The 18,240-nt window shown below is 47.4% G+C and overlaps 1 protein-coding gene and 1 long non-coding RNA gene across 8 annotated transcripts in view; one reads left to right on the forward strand and one right to left on the reverse strand.

Moving 5' to 3' along the window:
* The window catches only part of LRMDA (leucine rich melanocyte differentiation associated), a 1,125,029-nt gene extending 1,117,883 nt beyond the window's left edge, over positions 1-7,146 (forward strand). For 6 of the 7 annotated variants that reach the window (XR_016220977.1, XR_016220979.1, XM_070057892.2 and 3 more), the window contains one exon: positions 5,257-7,146. Coding sequence is in view for 3 of the 7 variants with exons in the window: in XM_070057892.2 (XP_069913993.1) it covers positions 5,257-5,336 (80 nt within the window). In the remaining 4 variants the exon portion in view is untranslated. The remainder of the gene's footprint in view (positions 1-5,256) is intronic. The other variant, XR_016220978.1, reaches the window with a different exon arrangement.
* The window catches only part of LOC149122033 (uncharacterized), a 93,107-nt gene that overhangs the window by 3,866 nt on the left and 71,001 nt on the right, over positions 1-18,240 (reverse strand). The gene's annotated exons all lie outside the window — the stretch shown is intronic.

The raw sequence follows: 18,240 nt of genomic DNA on the forward strand, positions 1-18,240 counted from the left end.
GCTCGTGGCCCGCCCAGAACAAAGGTGGAGGAGCCTGCTTTCTGAGCCACTGGGCCTTTCCAGCAGGCGAGACCGTCCTCCTTCCAGCCTGACATGGCTCTTGGGTTGTTTTTCTGGGAGAAGAGTGTACAGGAAAACACTACTAGTGTTTAAGAGTCAAGGCTGTTTGCTTCTCTTACTGCCCCATTCTTCAACAAGGCAAACGTGTAATCAGCATGTATTTTTCAGATGTTTCAAATATCTGAAATCATGCCAGAGGTTCCAAGGCTGAGTGTACAACAATTTAAATTGCTAACTTTGTGGATTCTGTTTGAATTTTAGATACATGGTCATTGTAATGGTTTAATGGTCAATTTGTTCAACATCTTTATTGAATACTTCCTCTGTACTAAGGATGGTTTTAGGGCCCTGGTCATTAGAAAGAGGGCAGGAGGGAGAATGCATTTATGGATATGTATGAAGGACATAAAAAGTTCATGGAAAATAGAATTAAAATGTAGGTTTATTGGCTGCAATCTTTGTATTTTTTTTTTCAGTAAACTCGTTACAGACTCCTCTGTGTCTGGATTTTAACAAATCTTTGAACCAAAACTTGACTTTTAATTCCATTTCCCATGAGCTTTTTGAAGTCTCCTTTTCCCGTGTCCCATGGACCCATGGTTCTAGAGCCTTGGATAGTAGCCGAGCAGGCGTTTCCCAGTGCCCTCTCCCTGCTGCCCTGGGCTAAGGTGTCCGAGGTGTCCAGCTCCCTCCTTTCCTCCTCTCCAGGAGGCTCCCTGGGCCTAGTGCTGCCTCAGAGAACTGGACGGCGTGATCTGGTGTTTGTCCTCACATGCTACCCTGACATTTATGATAATGGCACCGCGAGTCACAGTCATGAACGTGGTGATCACCCAAACCCCTAGTAACAGTAAAATTGCTGCATTTGTGTATTTTACAGCAACATATTGGCCTAACTTGCAGTACATTGTCATTTTCTCATTGTAGGTACCCATTCTCATTTTTTCTCCCTTGCAAAGCTGTATGGAATGCTAAGACTTGGGCTTCTATCAAAGTTAGTGTGAAGTGCTCAAGACAGTACTTGCAACCTGGAGTAGGAAGTGCAGCTACAGGACAGCTAGTGGACACTTTTTGCCTGGGGCTATGGGGTCCTTCTGCGCTCACCATCCTGTTCAGGCATGAACAGCATGGGGCAGGGGCTGGCTGGCGAGGTTTCAAGAGCAGATGTGGTCCACATCCAATGTTTTGGTTAAGTATTGGACTTGCCTCTTCGACCATACCCTCCATGTATGGGACGTGCTGCACTTATTTTACTAAGGAAACCATTTGAAAATTCAGGTTCGTCTCTTTCAGAGCTACAATGACCCTCTGAGATCTGTGCCCTCACTTTACACAGGGGGAGCCCAGCTCAGCTCAGCTCCAAAAGGGGATGACGGCCAGGGCGGGATTTACATGCAGGTCCTCCCTCCGCTCCCCATCCGAAGCTGACTGTTGGAAGGTGGTAGACTTCAGGTCAGGGTGCCCTGGAGGCCACGGCAGACTAAGAAGCAAGGCTGTGCAACAACCCCTTCCCTCCACACTCGGTTTTTTCCCCAAGCCAAATCTCTAGCGCGGCCCCGACCAGCCCAGCCTTGCAGCCAGAACCCGCCGACTCCCACCCTTTGAGAAAGTCCCAAGGTCCTAACTTAACCTGCATAATTAGAGCATCCATTCCACAGAGGGGAAACTCTGAGAAGATAAAGGACCTCTTTAAAACAGATCCTTCCCCACGCATTTTTTCCCCGTAATTATAGCTCGAACAGCTTATGGCGATGGGAAAGCTGGCCACTTAAGAAAAATTAGGAGTTGCATTTGGCAAGAGAAGATGCCCCGGGGGAAGGCACACTGTCATTTTTCAGGGCCCCGAAGAGAAATCCCCACACAGACAGCTGCACATGGGCCTGCTGCCTCGCGAGCCTGCTCCCCTTCTGATGGGCCAAGCCAGATATTTTAATTAAAAACACCGCATATGCCATTCAACGTGTTGTTCTCCCTCCAGTTGGAGACGTTAAGAGTTTGAAGAGACACAAACAAGTCAATCCGTTGCAGATGTGCACCGAAACCCTTGCCTACTGAGTCACGACCAGTGGGTTCTCAGCTTCCAGCCTCTGAGCGCCTCCCCTTCAAAATAGTCTCTGCAGGCAGACCTCACCCTCCCTCATTTTCACAGCCCATGGTGGTCGCCACGGTGGAAGAGGAGGGCCCTAGGGGGAGCCAGGAGACAGCGACACAGTCACGGAGTTGAACAGATGAGTGGGAGTAGAGCCCCCATTTCACCATCAAGTCCTGCGGCCACCCGTGGGCCCGTGCTGGCTTCCACTGCCCCTCGAACATTTCCCATGTGGTTATTTTTGAACACGAAAGTCACCTAGCGAGGGTCATCACGCCCCGACTGAGCTTGGGCGGGAGACCCAACGGAGGTGACAGCTGTTTCATTTAAGCAGGGTTGGACGACTCAGGTTCACAATGGTCGGCCGACTTTAACTGTCACCGGCTAGAGCACCTTTTGCCCCAGGCGAACACCAGCAGGTGGATTTCATTTTCAGCTGCCAGGCCGGCCTTGCGCCTCACAGGAGCAGCCCGCAGACCGAGTGCCTTCCCTCTAAGGATTTTATTCAAGGTGACAGCCCCTCAGACGCGGGCCTTCTGATCACCTCCGGTAGCTGAGATACCAGTGAGGACCCGTGTGCTCCTTCCACAAAGCCCCCTTGTAGATTGGCTGAGCTTCTCTTTGTGCCCCTGGACCCCCCGCCTCCACTATGTTCCCTGCTATGGGAGAGGGATGCAGAGGACCTTCCAGCCACAGCGAGTGGAGTTCAGCAGGCAGTGGACGCCTCGAGTGACAGAGAGCGATGTCAGCTGGCGTTAAAATATCCCCGGCATAATATGGCGCTGGTATCTCTGTCCGCATCTCTGTTTCGTGTCACGGCACACCATCCGGGGCCTGTCTGTGGTCCTGACAGTGTCTCTTCAGATCAGGTTAGTGCCAGCACCGAGACGAGCTCAGCTCCCCACCCCAGAGCCCCTTTGTTTCAAGTCTGCTCTTTTGTCATTAATGCACTTCATGTCTATTTAAATCTGACAGTGAGTGCGGTATCTGTTTTCCCGTCAGGAGATCATTGACAATATTAATACCTCGTGTCCGTGCCTCATTTTCTACGCACTGACACCTAGCTGCGGTCTCCCGCATTCATCAAACAGCTCCCCCTCCCCAGGATGTCTATAAACAGTCTTGCTTCCAGGCCCAAAGAAACAGGGAGGCCTTAAAAAGAATTTTCATCCATGCCAGCCAGAAAGGCAGCCACCGGGATGGCCCCGTGTGCTGGGCGCAGTCCGTCTGGACAAGACCCTGAGTGCAAGCTTAGCCCGGAGCGAGGGTAGAGGAAGGAAACCGAATCCCTGATACTCTGCAGCCTTTCCTGGAAGGAGTGAACCCACGGGGCGGGGGGGTGTCATGGGGGGTGTCATGCATGTCTCATTCTTTCACTCGAGAGAAACACTGTTCTTTATGGTAGCTGACAGCCCTAGCCCTTTCTTGTCCTAACACTCCACGCCATCCCCTGGCCCCATCCATTTGACTCACTCGTGTTTTAGGAAGCCCCCTGTGCATCTGCCAATGTGCACGAGGCTTCCCCCCTTCCCATCAGGGCCTTGGGGAGCTGCTATTCCTGGGATCGAGCCTGACTGTCCCATGGCACACACCACCAGGCTTCCTGGCACTGGCGACAGCTTGAGTACAATCCTAGGTGCTGCAGAGTTCAGCACAGTTAAGGCAACAGCTCAGTGCCAAGAGCCAAGAGAATAATTTAGGCCCCAAGGAGGGTCTCCAGGAGGTTTGGTCCAGGCTCAGTGTTTCCAGGCACCAGACCAATCCCAAAAAAACAGAAACTGGGGACTAGGGGCCAAGGAGGAAGCATGGCCAAGGGAACAAGTGATCCACCGTAAGCATGCTCACGGGAACACGGCAGGAAACGGGGCTGAGGAGCGCGGGCCATGGAGCGATGTCACCCGCTCCCAGCTGCCAACAGAGGTTCTGTGACCCCAGCACCGCCCTCTCCGTCCAGAGTCCTCCAGCCCAGCGAGCATCCGAATCATTTCACTCCTGACTTAGGAACCAAGCTTCACGCTCTGTGGTGGCACAGCATCTCTTCCAGTCACAGGAATAGTTGCAACTTAGGACTTCAGACCTGAAAAACCCGGCTCATTTCAAGTGCTCATTTATCCCAAATTAACAACAACAAAAAGCAGTACTTGTTGTTTTCACACGAGGAAACTGATGGGGAAAACAAGCACAAGAGACAGCCACTTGCACAGGCCGTTGTGTGGCTTCCGAATTAAAGAACTGGGGACACTTTTCTGGTTGTGTACATTTCAAAGATTCAAGTTCTATTAGTACTACATTTCTGTGCTCCTGAGTTTTATGCTTGTTATCTTGAAATAGGAAAAAAAGTACAAGATGGCAATTGAAACTCAAGTTATAAACATTTTCTGGGATTACCTGTTCCCCTTAATAATTTGGCAAAGCCTTCACCCTAAATATAGCAGGTGATTGCTTTAAGTATTTAGAATACACAGGGAGGTGATTAACACGTTCAGCCCTCTGCTAGGGGTGGTTTTTTTATGGTTAAGCTTTTCTCTCATCCCAAGAAGTTGTAGGACACTGAAGGTACAGCCCCAGGGTTATGTAACGCCCAAGAGGAAGAGGGAAAGCGCCCTGACACGAGTGCAGGATGCCTCCGAGGCGAAGGCGCACCATGTCAGAGGCTCATTTTACTCTCCCGGCCAGCCCTACTCTGTCAACACCACTTTGCTTCCCTAATTCACCCCAAGGCCTCCCGGGATTTGGAAGATAACAGTATCGATTCATGATTAAGGACTTCAAAACAGGTTACAGTCCGGCCATCCTTTGCTTGGCATGGGCCCTTCCTCTTTCCATTCTCAAAAACTCTGCCCAGGGAACCTGGAGCGGGGACAGGGGTTGTGCTTTATCAGGGGATGTAATTGGTTAAATTAGAAACATCCCTAAGATGCAAGAGGGAGACTATGCAGAAAGCCTGTGAATGCTAGGGACTGGGCCTTAGCAGGGATAATTTATTTCTGTGCCAACGTTGAGGACAGGAAGGCAGGATTCTCCCTTTCTGGGGCTGTGTGTGTCCCCGTCTCCCTGCCGTCCTCACCGTGCGCCTCTCACAATGTTGTGTTTCTCTTGATCTGCAGGTGTCCTGGGCAAGTGTCGCTACGTTTACTACGGGAAGAACTCGGAGGGCAACAGGTTTATCCGAGACGACCAGCTCTGAAGCCACGCTCTGTACGCCTTCGCCTGCTTCATGCCAAAAAAAGGGAAAGCCACAACGAAGCCCAAAGCTGAAGAAACCAACGCCGGCCCCCACGCCGCCGCTGCGGGAAGGCTGCGACTTCCGCTCCTGGTACCTTGTGCTGACTTTGCCAGGCCTGTCAAGAGCATCCTTCTGCCTGAGACTGAGTGGTCACAGAGAGATTGACATGATTGCCCTTAAGCAGGTCTCATCCACCCGGGTGACAGACAGCAGCCGCGACGCACCAGGGCTGACAGCATGAACACCATGATAGATTGCCTGGTCCTTCCACTGCTCACAGGGGAGCAGAGGTCACACCTGGGGCCTCCCTGGGCTTGTGCGGCAGCTGCAGTCGCCTGAGAGAGTGTCTGAGTCAAGATCCTGCCGACGTCACTGGGGGTTTGTTGTTAGGGAAGCAGTTAGTTTAGGGGAAGGCAGCCTCCTCCCTTGTTCCCTTTCTGTCCTAACCTCTGGGGTCCTCTGCACCGTGCCCCCCCCCACACCGGCAGTGCACCTGTGTTTGCAGTTTTCCCCCCTGCAGAGGTGGAACTTCTCAGCCAGGGCGTGCATCTCCACTTCTTTTCCTGCTGTTGCAGGCCTTGCACCGGGGTCAAGAGCTTTCCCTGCATCCCTAATCGTAGGCTCCATCTTGTTTCCCTCATGGCTAAGCCCACTTCCTGCCTCGAATACAGTGCACCATCAGGCATCTTTCTCAACACGACGGTTTCATTGCACCCAGAAGGAATTTTTATGTACTTTGACCACACCCACTTTCCAGCTATGCCTGTATCTGTGCTAGGGGCTGGCTTGGGGGAGGGGGGCGCTATGCAGACACAGGGAGGTGATGAAAAGATGACAGCACCAGATCAGGAGGTGAATAGACAAAACCTATGCTGTCACAGCCACTTGCATAGGAGGTGCGAGGCTTTCAAATGTTTCTATCTTCCTCAGGGCCTCTCAGATTAAAATCTCTAACTTGTGAGCCGCTGCAATGTCTCTAGTGCCAGAATGCACAGTGCCACCAGGAAAAGCAGCACACCCCTGCTGGTTGGAGGACCACCATTGCCCTTACTAGCACCCGGTGCCATCAGTCCAGCAGACACGGAGAGGCCGGCTGCTCCCGACACAACGGCACTTCGGTCCGCTGCTTCTGTTTAGAGAGGTGATCACCGTCCTGGGTGTCCTAACGTGCGCTCAGCTTGCCGACAGCAAAGCCACACAGAAAACCCCTCCACCTTGTTCATAGCAAATGACTCGGCAGTTGTTGTTGCCAACTTCTGGGGACTCGGCCTCCCCAAGCCACCCAGGAAGAACCTACTTTCACAGCCCTCAGCCGTTTCTGGAGCCCGTGGCCTACTGAAGGGACACAGCCCTTGAGGACATGAATTGAGGCTGGCAGCAGCCCCGAATTTAGATGCCACCACCTTCCTGATTCAGTGGTTAAGACAAGTGAACATGAGCACCTTCACGGCCATGAATAAGCAGAGCATGCTGAATGTTCGCCATCTCCTCGCAGGTCCGTGCATCACCAGACCCGAGGACCTTTCTTAGTTTGATCTGCGCAGCCGTGCTGGGGCGGTGCTTCCCACGGGCTGCCCTCAGTCCCACCCAGGCTCTTAGTGTAGAGACATCAACACAGGCTTTGTCCAGGGCACGTTCTGGGCCGCCAGAGCTCTGTGCGAGGGCAGCTAGACTAGTCCGATGTCACCTCCAATCTCGCGGCACATATATCCTTGTCTTTATAAAAGGCTTTCACCCTGCCTCCAACAATAAAAAAGCACTTGTGAACTGACCACAGAATTTTTCCATCTTTATTTTTCTTACTTGTTTACTTTTCTTAATGTCAGAACCATTTGTATCATGCGCAGGAATGTCTCCCTCAATGTGAGCTTTGGAGGCAAAAAAAATATTTCTGGAGTGAGTGACTGACCACATTGTTTCTCCCTCTTTGGGCTGTTTATTTTCTTTCAAAATGGTCTAATGACTTTAATTACGATTAGCTTTAATTATAATTTACGTAAACGCCATCGCTGCAGTATATTCATCTTCTTGATCGAATTATAGCGAGTTGTGTTTCTCTTAAGAGGGGCTAATGAGAATGAATTAGCGTCAGGTTGTTTACTGTTCCCCCGTTTGCTAGGCAAGAGTTGCTGTGCTAGTGTGAGGCAAAAGCCACGCTGCGTGTGTAGCCAGAGGAGTGCCTCAAACGTCATCTTTCAGAGTGGGAAATTAGAAGGTAATAAACGGAGTCAAAGCGTGGATTTGTTTCCCAGCCCCTGACACTTTGTTCTTCTCAGTCTGTTCCTTGGAGCCTGTAACTTAGAGCCGTGGTGCCTGGCGTCCCCCTGCTCCTTCTTCCCCAGGACCAGTCTCTGTCTCGAGACTCCTGCGTGGCACGGCAGTTCTGTAGTTTTTTCTTGCCTCCGCAATGTCAAGGCGACTCTCTCTTCCCTAAGTAACTTAATTTTATAGAACAATTTGTTCCTTGGGGAATAATGTCTTAGATTGTGGGGAATCCTATTAAAAGTACAACTATTGCCATCATTTGCTTTTACGTTTACCAGCCTTGCTCATAAGCCCTCCATCTGCTTGTTGCTTTAAATAGAAGCACATTATGAGAGATTATCACTCCATCAGGCTGCGTGTCTGAGTGCTGTGTGTGTTCACAGATTCATGTATACTAAGGAGTCAAAGAAAGCAAACCACAGATTCTGGATGAAAGGATTTTTTGTTTGTGTGAGCGTTTCCAGCCGAGATGTATCTTGTGTGTTTTCAAGGGAAAATGTCTTCCTCGCTGTTTGTAAGAAATGACCAGGCTGTCTCTCTCTTTTTGGTTAATATGCAGATCAAAAACAATCCGGGGCCGGCGCCGCGGCTCACTAGGCTAATCCTCCGCCTAGCGGCGCTGGCACACCGGGTTCTAGTCCCGGTTGGGGCGCCGGATTCTGTCCCGGTTGCCCCTCTTCCAGGCCAGCTCTCTGCTGTGGCCAGGGAGTGCAGTGGAGGATGGCCCAGGTGCTTGGGCCCTGCACCCCATGGGAGACCAGGAGAAGCACCTGGCTCCTGGCTCCTGCCATCGGATCAGCGAGGTGCGCCGGTCGCAGCGCGGCGGCCATTGGAGGGTGAACCAACGGCAAAAAGGAAGACCTTTCTCTCTGTCTCTCTCTCTCACTGTCCACTCTGCCTGTCAAAAAAAAAAAAAAAAAATCCGGAGGGCTCTTTTCACAAAAACAATAGCAGCGTGCAGTACTAGCTATTCACAGGGCAGCCTCGGCCAGAGGGGCGTCCCTGCCTAACGTCCAGGGAGGACCCAACAGGACCCACTGATACCCCTCCTGTGGGCCATCCCTGCAGCTGGTCCCGGCATGTCCACTTCCTGCCATTTCCAATTCTGTCTGCAGGAAGAAGCCTTCCCGAAGACAACTAGGTCCACGTGCCGAGTCTAGCCTAACCCGTCAACGTGCCATCCTGCATACCGCTGCAGACTCAAAATGCGAGGAGACCTAAGCATGCTGGTTACCACGTGCCCCTCGATGTAGAGGGTCTGTTTTTAATGTTGCCATTTCAGCAACCAGTTAAGGATATGAATATTGAAAAATATAGACGTCTATCGGAAAATACTGCCTTCCTTCAGGTTTATGTGAGATTTATTAGCGTTGGTAGTAACTCGGAGTAACTGCAATCTTCGTGGGTGGGGTAGGTGATCAGTTGTGTTATTTGTGCATATCCGCATACGAGCAGTGTAGACCGGGGCCCAGGGCATACACGACCGAGGGCAAAGGGAGAATCTGTAGGAAACTAGAGAGAGGGGAAATTGCCAGAGTAGATATGAGAGAAACAACCACCCATGGGATTCGGCTGAAAATAAGCATACAACAGAAGTCAAGTGCAGAAGCTTGATGGCTAAGTTGGGAGCCAAAAGGAAGGGAAGGAGACAGCTTACTGCCAATCAGTGTTCAGCAATACAGGGATATTTAAGAATATTTCTCCCCAAGATGAAATTATCTGCTCTATAAATGAGTGCCACCATGAATTTTTTTCTAGTTTTTCTACCCAAGATAAAATAGTGTGGAAAAAAATGGGCCCCTCACTCCTATGGGAATACATGATCATATATGGGATACCCACCTGTGGACAAAGAGGACTATTATTCCACAAAAGCCACCATCCAGTTAATGTTTAGCCAGTCTAGCAGTTGGGGAACTTAAGTGATCAAATTATTCTGGGGGCAGGCTGATAAGAGAATTAAGAGTCTCATTTTTATGCCAACCCCTAGTATATTCCTTGAGTTCAGAGGTAGATGGGCACCTTGACAATGACCTATCAAAAACATATTTAAGGGAAAAGATGAAGTCCTCTAGGTGGGGCTGAAGATTTGACCATTCCTGCTAGAAGGCATTAAGTCATAATTCAAGAGATGGGCCTAGGGGCCAGAACTTTGGCATAACAGGATAATCCTCTGCCTGTGGCACCGGCATGTATCCTGGTTGCTCCTCTTTTAATCTAGCTATCTTCTTATGGTTTGGGAAACAGTAGAAGATGGCCCAAGTGCTTGGGCCACTGCACCCACATAGGAGACCCAAAAGATGCTCCTGGCTCCTAGCTTCAGATCGGCTAAGCTCCAGCTATTGTGGCCATCTGGGGAATGAACCAGCAGATAGAAGACCTCTCTCTCAGTAAATCTACCTTTCAAATAAAGAGATATCATGCACACTCTCCCTTTTTTCTTTAAGTGCAGTGGATCACTTGCATTAACATGTAGAATAATCTGGAAATAACTTTTGTCACATGAATTACATTAAACTTTTTGTAGTGTTTACAGATGAGGAGGATGCTCCAGGTATCACTTCTGCATGGACACACCTATCTGAACAACTCTTCATGCAGCAAGCCACCTCCATAAGAGCTAAGGAAGGCAGCTGAAGACCACAGTGCCTCCTTTTAAGACATTAGTAAGCAAAGATGTACTGGTGAAGATAGGAAGGGAAGAATCGCCTGTCTCACCACATCCCCAGCTCCAAGTAGCATGGTGCAGAGATAGATGCCTTCATGCTGAAGGGAGGAAGAAAGAATTAAGTTGAGATCCAAGACTTGAAACCTACCACACCATGCCTGCTCCAGTGAGACCTAATCCTGGACAAGACCCCATCGTCTCTGCCCCACGTTCAGTTCACACAGACTAAGCCTTCAGAACCAAAAAACCCCAGCTTGGGACTGAGAGTGGCGCCCCAGGACGCCATGACTCCTGATGTTGACTGCAGTGGAGGAAGATATAGGGAGACAGGACCACAGGTTTCCACTGGATCCAAACTAATGGCCTTATCAAACTGACTCTGAATGACCCATCTTTAGGAAAAAGCCTTTTCCCACAAAAGTCACTATTTCAAGTGATGTAGTTACGTGATCTGCCAGGTGTACAAGCACCCATGGGTGAATCCAAGAAGTACGAGCAAACCAAGGCCATCTAATGCCCCCCAAAAAACACATTAACACTCTGTGACTCTGAACAAAAGAAGGTTAAGGAAATGTCAAATAATTCAAAGGAATGATTCTAAGAATGCTCCAAGAGATAGACTACGAATACATTATTTGAATGTCGCAGTATCAGCATGAAATAGAGATCTTAGAAAAGACCTAGACAGGTAATCTGGACATGAAGAACTCAAAATACACAATTGAAACCCTCACCAAGAGGCTAGAACAAACAGAGGAAACAATATCAGACTTGAAGTGAAGTCCGTTGGAATACCCCTGTCAATTTATGCGTTTATAAATGGTGATAACCTCTGAGACCATTGGGGCACCGTTATGCGAATCTTTGAACAAATAATTGAATTCTGGGGATCTCTGAAGAAGAAAGGAGGATAGGCACAGGCAACCTAATCACAGAAAAAATAACTGGAAATATCTCAAAAATTGGGGAAGATATGGATAGCCAAGTATAGAAAGCCCACAGGACCCAAAAGTGACATGTCCAGAAAAGACCTGCCATAGTGGAAGTCCCTGAAGTACAATACACAAAAAATCCTGAAGTCTAAGAGGAAAGTGCCAAGTCACCTTTAAGGGAGCCCTCATTAGACTCAGGACATTTTCTGCAGAAAATTTACAGCCCAAGAAGAAATGATGTATGGCAACTTTTGAATGAGAAGGATCACAAACAAGGAATAGCATATCCAGGTACAGCTGTCCTTCATGAGTGAAGGGGAAATAAATTGCATTTTTGCTTGTAAAGAATCACAAGACCAGCTTTACGAATGAGACTCAAAAGTGTCCCACATCCAGAAGCCAACGTTAACATGTGAACGTATAAAGCTCACTCAAAGAGCAGATACATAAAGAGGAACAACTTGAGAGGAAAAGCACAGAAGTATTTTTTTTAACTGGCAGGATTATTACTACTTTAATACTGACTTGGAGTGTAAGTGCTCTAAATTCCCCAATTAAAAGATACAGAGTAGCTGCATGAATAGAAAGAGACTCCATGATCTTGTGCCTACGAAAAATTCACTACACCAATACAAACACATATACACCAGAAGATGGAAAAAGACATTGCCAGCAAAGGGAAACCAAATGTCAGCAGGAACTGCCATGCTTACATCAAATAAAATAGATTTTAGGATAAAAACTGATCCAACATGGGAAGTGAGATACTCAGCAGACTCATAGAATGGCAGATGTCCTAAATAGCACTCTGGCCTCAGAATCAGCCCTAAAGGCATTCGGATCTGGCTGAAAAGCCCATGAGAGTATTTCAGGCATGGAAAGCCAAGACACTCTGGCAAAAGATCTCTGTGAGTGAGATCTCAGTGGAAAAAACAGGTCTTCAAAGAAGGAGGTACCTTTCTCTGAAGGGAGGAGAGAACCTCCACTTTGACTATGACCGTGTCTAAACAAGATAAGAGTCGGAGAACTCAAGGGGCTTCCATAGCCTTGGAAAATCATGACTGGAGCATAGGGGGATTGCTGATGCCATAGACAGGAGTGTCAATTGGTAAAGTCAACAACAGGAGTCACTGTGCACTTACTCCTCATGTAGGATCTCTGTCCTTAATGTGCTGTGCATTGAGATTTAATGCTATAACGAGTACTCAAACAATATATTTCACTTTGTGTTTCTATGGGGGTGCAAACTGTTGAAATCTTTACTTAATGCATACTAAACTGATCCTCTGTAAAAAAAAAAAAAGAAAAAGAAAAAGAAAAGAAAAGAAACTATCAACTCCCAACTTGACTCTCACTGGGATTAAACATGACAATAGGTCTGATCTGATTTCATCATCATTTAAAAAAAATCATCTATTATTTTTCACTTTATGTTTCTGTGTGGGAGCAAACTGTTGAAATCCTTACTTAAGGTATACTAAGCTGATCTTCTGTATATTAAGATAATCGAAAATGAATCTTGATGTGAATGGAAGGGGAGAGGGAGTGGGAAAGGGGAGGGTTGTGGGTGGGAGGGACGGTATGGGGGAGAAGCCATAGTAATCCATTATTCGTACTTTGGAAACTTATATTCATTAAATAAAAGTTAAAAAAAAAAAACTGTATGTATGAAGACTAGCAATGATATAATGCCAGTGTTACCAAGTCAACAAGCACACATAATGATGGTAAATGTGTGCGTACCTCTTGCTGGGGCATCCAGTTCTATAAAACAGATTAGTAGATCTAAAGGTGAAGAAACATGGATGCAGTATAGTGGAGGACTTCAAGACCTCCCCACTGCTACTCAAATGAATGTCGCCCAGGAAAAACCATCAACCCAGAAAGCGCCGAGGTAAACCATCCCGTAGACCAAACGAGCTAACCCACAGTGGTAGACTGTTCTATCCAACAGCTGCAGGATACACATTCTTTTCACCAGCACATGGAACATTCTTTCGTATGACCACATATTAGGCCACAAAACAGCCCTCAACTAATTTTTAATAAAGTTATAGCATGTATCTTTTTCTGACCACAGTTAACTACCGCTAGAAATCAACAAGGCTCTTTATGAATTATACACATATTGGGAGACCCAACAATATGCTTCTCATTGCACCATGGTCACTAGAGAAATAAAAAGGTAATTTAAAAAGTTCCCACCACTTAATGGTATTGAAGTAACATACAGGCTGGCGCCGCGGCTCAATAGGCTAATCCTCCACCTAGCAGCACTGGCACACCGGGTTCTACTCCCAGTCAGGGCGCTGGATTCTTTCCTGGTTGCCCCTCTTCCAGGCCAGCCCTCTGCTGTGGCCCAGGAGTGCAGTGGAGGATGGCCCAAGTGCTTGGGCCCTGCACCCCATGGGAGACCAGGAGAAGCACCTGGCTCCTGGCTTCAGATCAGCGCAGTGCGCCAGCCATGACGGCCATTGGAGGGTGAACCAACAGCAAAGGAAGACCTTTCTCTCTGTCTCTCTCTCTCTCTCTCTCACTGTCCACTCTGCCTGTCAAAAAAAAAAAAAAAAAAAGTAACATACAAACACAATACAGCAAAATCAGTACTAACAAGTTTATGTTAATAACCACCTGCAGATAAAAAAGATATCAAATAAGCAACATAACAATGCATCAAGAGGATCTATGAGAACAAACCAAATGCAGAGTTAGTATAAGGTATCAAGTATAGAGATCAGGGCGAAAAACAGAACAAACACACTAATGAAGAGTTGACTTTTTGAAAAGGTCAATGAAATGCAGAAGCCCTTAGATTAAAAAAGACTCCAAGCCCGAGATGAAAAAGGGTATTTTTCAGGTGATACCACTGCAATGCAAGGGGTCAGCAGGAACCACCGTCCTGGGGCAGCATCCCAGTACCGCAGGTTAAGCTGCAGCTCGTCATGCTGCCATCCCTAGTGCACTGCCAGCTGGAGGCCCAGCTGCTTGGCTCCCGATCCAGGTTCCTTGCAGTGCCCCTGGGAAGGCAGCTGAAGCCGGCCCAAGTACCCATGTCAAAGACCAGCTTGAGTTTCTGGCTCTTGGCTTTGGCCTGACCAGATCTGGCTGTGGCGGCCGTTTGGTGAGTGAGCCTGTAGATGGACCATCTCTCTCTCTCTCCTCCTTTCTCACGTGCCTTTCCTATGAATTCATTAAATAAATATTTTTCTAAGAAACTGTATCTGAATTAAACTAGTGATGACTAGAGGCAGGCAGGATACTGGGAAGGTAGACAGAGGTAGTACTTTAGTTTTCTGGAGTATACTGAGGTGAATCAAGTTAGCAATAATGCCTAATGTAGGGTATGAAGAGCTGGTAGGTATCCAACAAAAGTAGTGATATCATACCTTTTTTTTTTTTTTTTTAAGGCAAAGAGTTTATTGGAGAAAACCCAGGAGATCAGAGGGAAGGGGCGAAAAAGTTAAAGAGGGAGAAGGAGAGCCTAAGAGAGAGAGACAGAGACAGAGGTCAGGAGACGGAGAGGAAGAGAGCCACGTGTTCAAGAGCAGGTCCTTTTAAAACTTTGCTGGGGGGCAGGCAGGGAAGTAGGAGCAGCGAATCCCATTAGGATGGGGGTGGAGCTTGACATTGGTGGTTGGGCCATGTGGCCACGTGGCAAGTACCTTTCAATAAAAAGCTAACTGCCTCATTTGAACACTCTCTACTGTAACCCCACAACAATGCACAAGTAATACATGTTAGCCAAACTCTAAAAAATATTTTTTAAAGGCTGTGTCATGGCACAGCGGGTTAGGCTGCTGCTTGCAATGCCAGCATTCCCTATCAGAATGCCAGTTTCAGTCCCAGCTACTCTGCTTTTGATTCTGCCTGCCTCACAATGTGCCCGGCAAGGCAGCCAGGATCGCTCAGGTGCTGGGGTCTCTTTCATCCATGTGGGAGCACAGGATGGAATTCGGCCTGGCCTGCCCGAGACCTGACCCTTGTGGCCATTTGGGGAGTGAATCAGCAGATGAAAGCTAGGCTTGCTCGCTCACTCTCCTGCCACCCTTTCCCAGTAAACAAACCTTAAAAAAAATTGAGAAAACCCTACTTTCCCTCTTTAATGTGTGAATGATTATTCAACCTTAAAAATAGTCACTAGTGTGAAAGGCCTTGGGGAATATTTCCTTTAAACACTGACTTTGGTAAGTTTAAATTAGGCTAAATATGATGTTTAGGATATTCCAGTTATATAGTATCACAATAGGTGAAATTAATATACCTTATTCACAAAGGTTAAATTTCTTAAATCATAGTTAAGTGCTACTGTAAAAATTCTGAAGGTATACATGAATTTAACACCCAGATACAATATGATGTTTTAATTTAAATAGTAATTAAAATATAAATCATATCATCTTTCACTTAAAAAAGTCCTGTCATCCCATATTTAAAGCTTTTCAAGCCACGATTATGATAGCAACACCTTTTCCTTGAATAACTTAATTAAAACAATAATAAGAGTAACAGCAGTCCTTTGAAATATTTCAACTAAGACACAAACGGAGATTTCAGAATTCAAGGAATGAATTCCTGTTATTAACACTGGATAATTTTCTAGCTTTTCCTTGGTTTCCAAAACTTAGCATTTACGCCGGTTACTGTGTAACATGGCAAAATTCATCCATCTCACACCTCAGCAGGTTGGTATGAGGTGATCTACTCCTGTTGTGTTCCTACTCCAACACATCGTGAGCCAAGCTGTCTTTAGGATTTATTTTATTTATTTTGAAAGGCAGAGTTACAGAGAGTGAGGCCTTTCATCTTCTGGTTCACTCCCTAAATGCACACAATGGCTGGGCCAAACCTACGCTAGAAGCCTAAGCTGGAGCTTCTTCAAGGTCTCCCACATGGATGCGGGGCCCAAGTACTTTTGCCATGCTCCGCTGCTTTCCCTTGCTAACAGGGAGTCAGATCTGAAATGTAGAAGCCTGGTCTCAAACTGTTGCCCGTATGGGATGCAGGTACCATGGACTGTCAGCTTAACCCATTATGCCACAGCATTGGCCCTGGCTCTCATCATTTCTTAACCTACATCATTGTTTATAACTACTTCCTTATCAGTCCTCCATCCTATTCCTGCCTTCTTTCAGTCTGTTCTTCACAGGAAAGCCACTGTGATCATTTAAAAATGCTAACTCACACCCTGTGGTTCTACCCACCTGCCACCAAGGATGGCCAGTCCTCCTTAGAGTAGAAGTCAAGAATCCTTATAAGACCCTTAACAGCACTATGAAATCTGTTCTAGGACCACCACTGACCAAGTCACTGTGATAGTACAATAAAGATAAACCCAAGTGCACGCACCCGCGCTTGTCACCGCGCCCTCTCTGCGGCAGCACACTAACCCACAGTGAGCCGCCCGCGGTTCTAGGACTACATTTGCCATCCGTCCTCCTGAGATGTTCTCTCTCCAATCTCAGTGTGGGGAGCAACTCAGACTAGACTGAGTTACTGGAATTAAGACTTATTCTATGCATCTGCTCTCCCACAATATGGCGCTGGGAGAGGAGGAAACAGCTTCTACACAGCTGCCTCCAGTTCAACCAATAAACTGTAGGACCTACTCCTGATTGGAGGAGAGCAGCGTACTCGGCGTGTGGGTAGCAGAGTTGGGATTGGTGGAAGAGGACTATAAAGGAGGAGAGAGACACCATGCACCAGGAACATCTATCTGAAGGAACACCTGTGCAGCCCCCGAGAGAGCCGGCCGGCGGTGTGCCGCTCCCCCACGGAAGTGGGGAAAGTGGCTAGGGGGAACCGCCCTTCCACGGAGGTGGAAGGGTTGGTAGCCAACCCGGGAAGAACCAGCAGCAAACCCGGGAAGGGCCGAGCAGACAAAAGAACAGCGCAGGGTCCTGTGTCGTTCCTCCACGGAGAGGGGGAGCGACACTCAGGAAGCACAGCCCAGTTCATTCAGGTGTCTGCTCACAGAAACCTCACTGGACAGGATTTATTAGAATGCCCTGTCTAAATATCACCGCACCCACTCTCCCATCACACTCTGCGTGTTTTGCTTTGTTTTCCTCTAGGTCACTTACCGCCACTTGACATATAGTTCTGTTTGCTTGAGTTTCCATTTATTGTCCAAAGACAGGGAAGGAACTTATTTTCCCTACTTAAAGCATACCTTGAATGTAGCAGGCACTCAGTAAAAATCATTTTATGAATGAATGTTAGGGATGGTTCCAATTCACAGATATATTAGGTTTCGTTTAGAAACATATTTCACAATAAACAGAACAAGCCCCTTTCATCCACGGGGTTTGCACTGGGAAAGTTTCCATCCCTTTTCTTTAACCTTTAAATAAGCAAGCATATATTTAGTTTCAGAACAATGCACACTGGAAAACAAACAAACAAACAAACAAAAAAACATGAAGCCATGACCATGAGCAAGGCTTGGAACAGGAGGAAAAAAAAGTGACTAGATGACACACAGATTGACAGTGGCTGAATCGGAGACACGGTGTAGGGTTTACAGGGGCTGTTTCTCCCGTTACTTCCCATGTCACCAGCACAGTTTGTAGTTTTAGTTGTGGACATGGCTAAGCATTGTAGATCAGAGGTTACCAACACCTGTGTGGCAATGGAAGCTCTTCTTTTTAATCCAATTACAAAAATTCAATCGAAAGTCTAATTCTTGTAACTCTTCTTTAATTCAAAGACATATGCAATTAAAGCAAGGTTTAAATACAAATTCAAAGGCAGAGTAATATTAAATAACTTTCTTAGACATTATGAAATAATAGTTCTATGAACAACCTTGAGATGAAGCTAACTCATTAAAATAGTTGAGAGGCAGAGATAGAGCAAGGGGGCTCCCATCCACTGATTCATTCCCATAGAGCAGGGCAGGGCTGGGCTGGGCTGGGCTGGGCTGAAGGTAGGAGCTAGGAATTCAATTAGGTCTCCCATGTAGGTGGCAGGGATCCAGCCTCATGAGCAACTGGCGCTGCCT

This window comes from Oryctolagus cuniculus, chromosome 15, assembly GCF_051225735.1.
Source record: "Oryctolagus cuniculus isolate XC-2025 breed Fujian yellow rabbit chromosome 15, ASM5122573v1, whole genome shotgun sequence".
In the NCBI taxonomy this organism is placed as follows: domain Eukaryota; kingdom Metazoa; phylum Chordata; class Mammalia; order Lagomorpha; family Leporidae; genus Oryctolagus; species Oryctolagus cuniculus.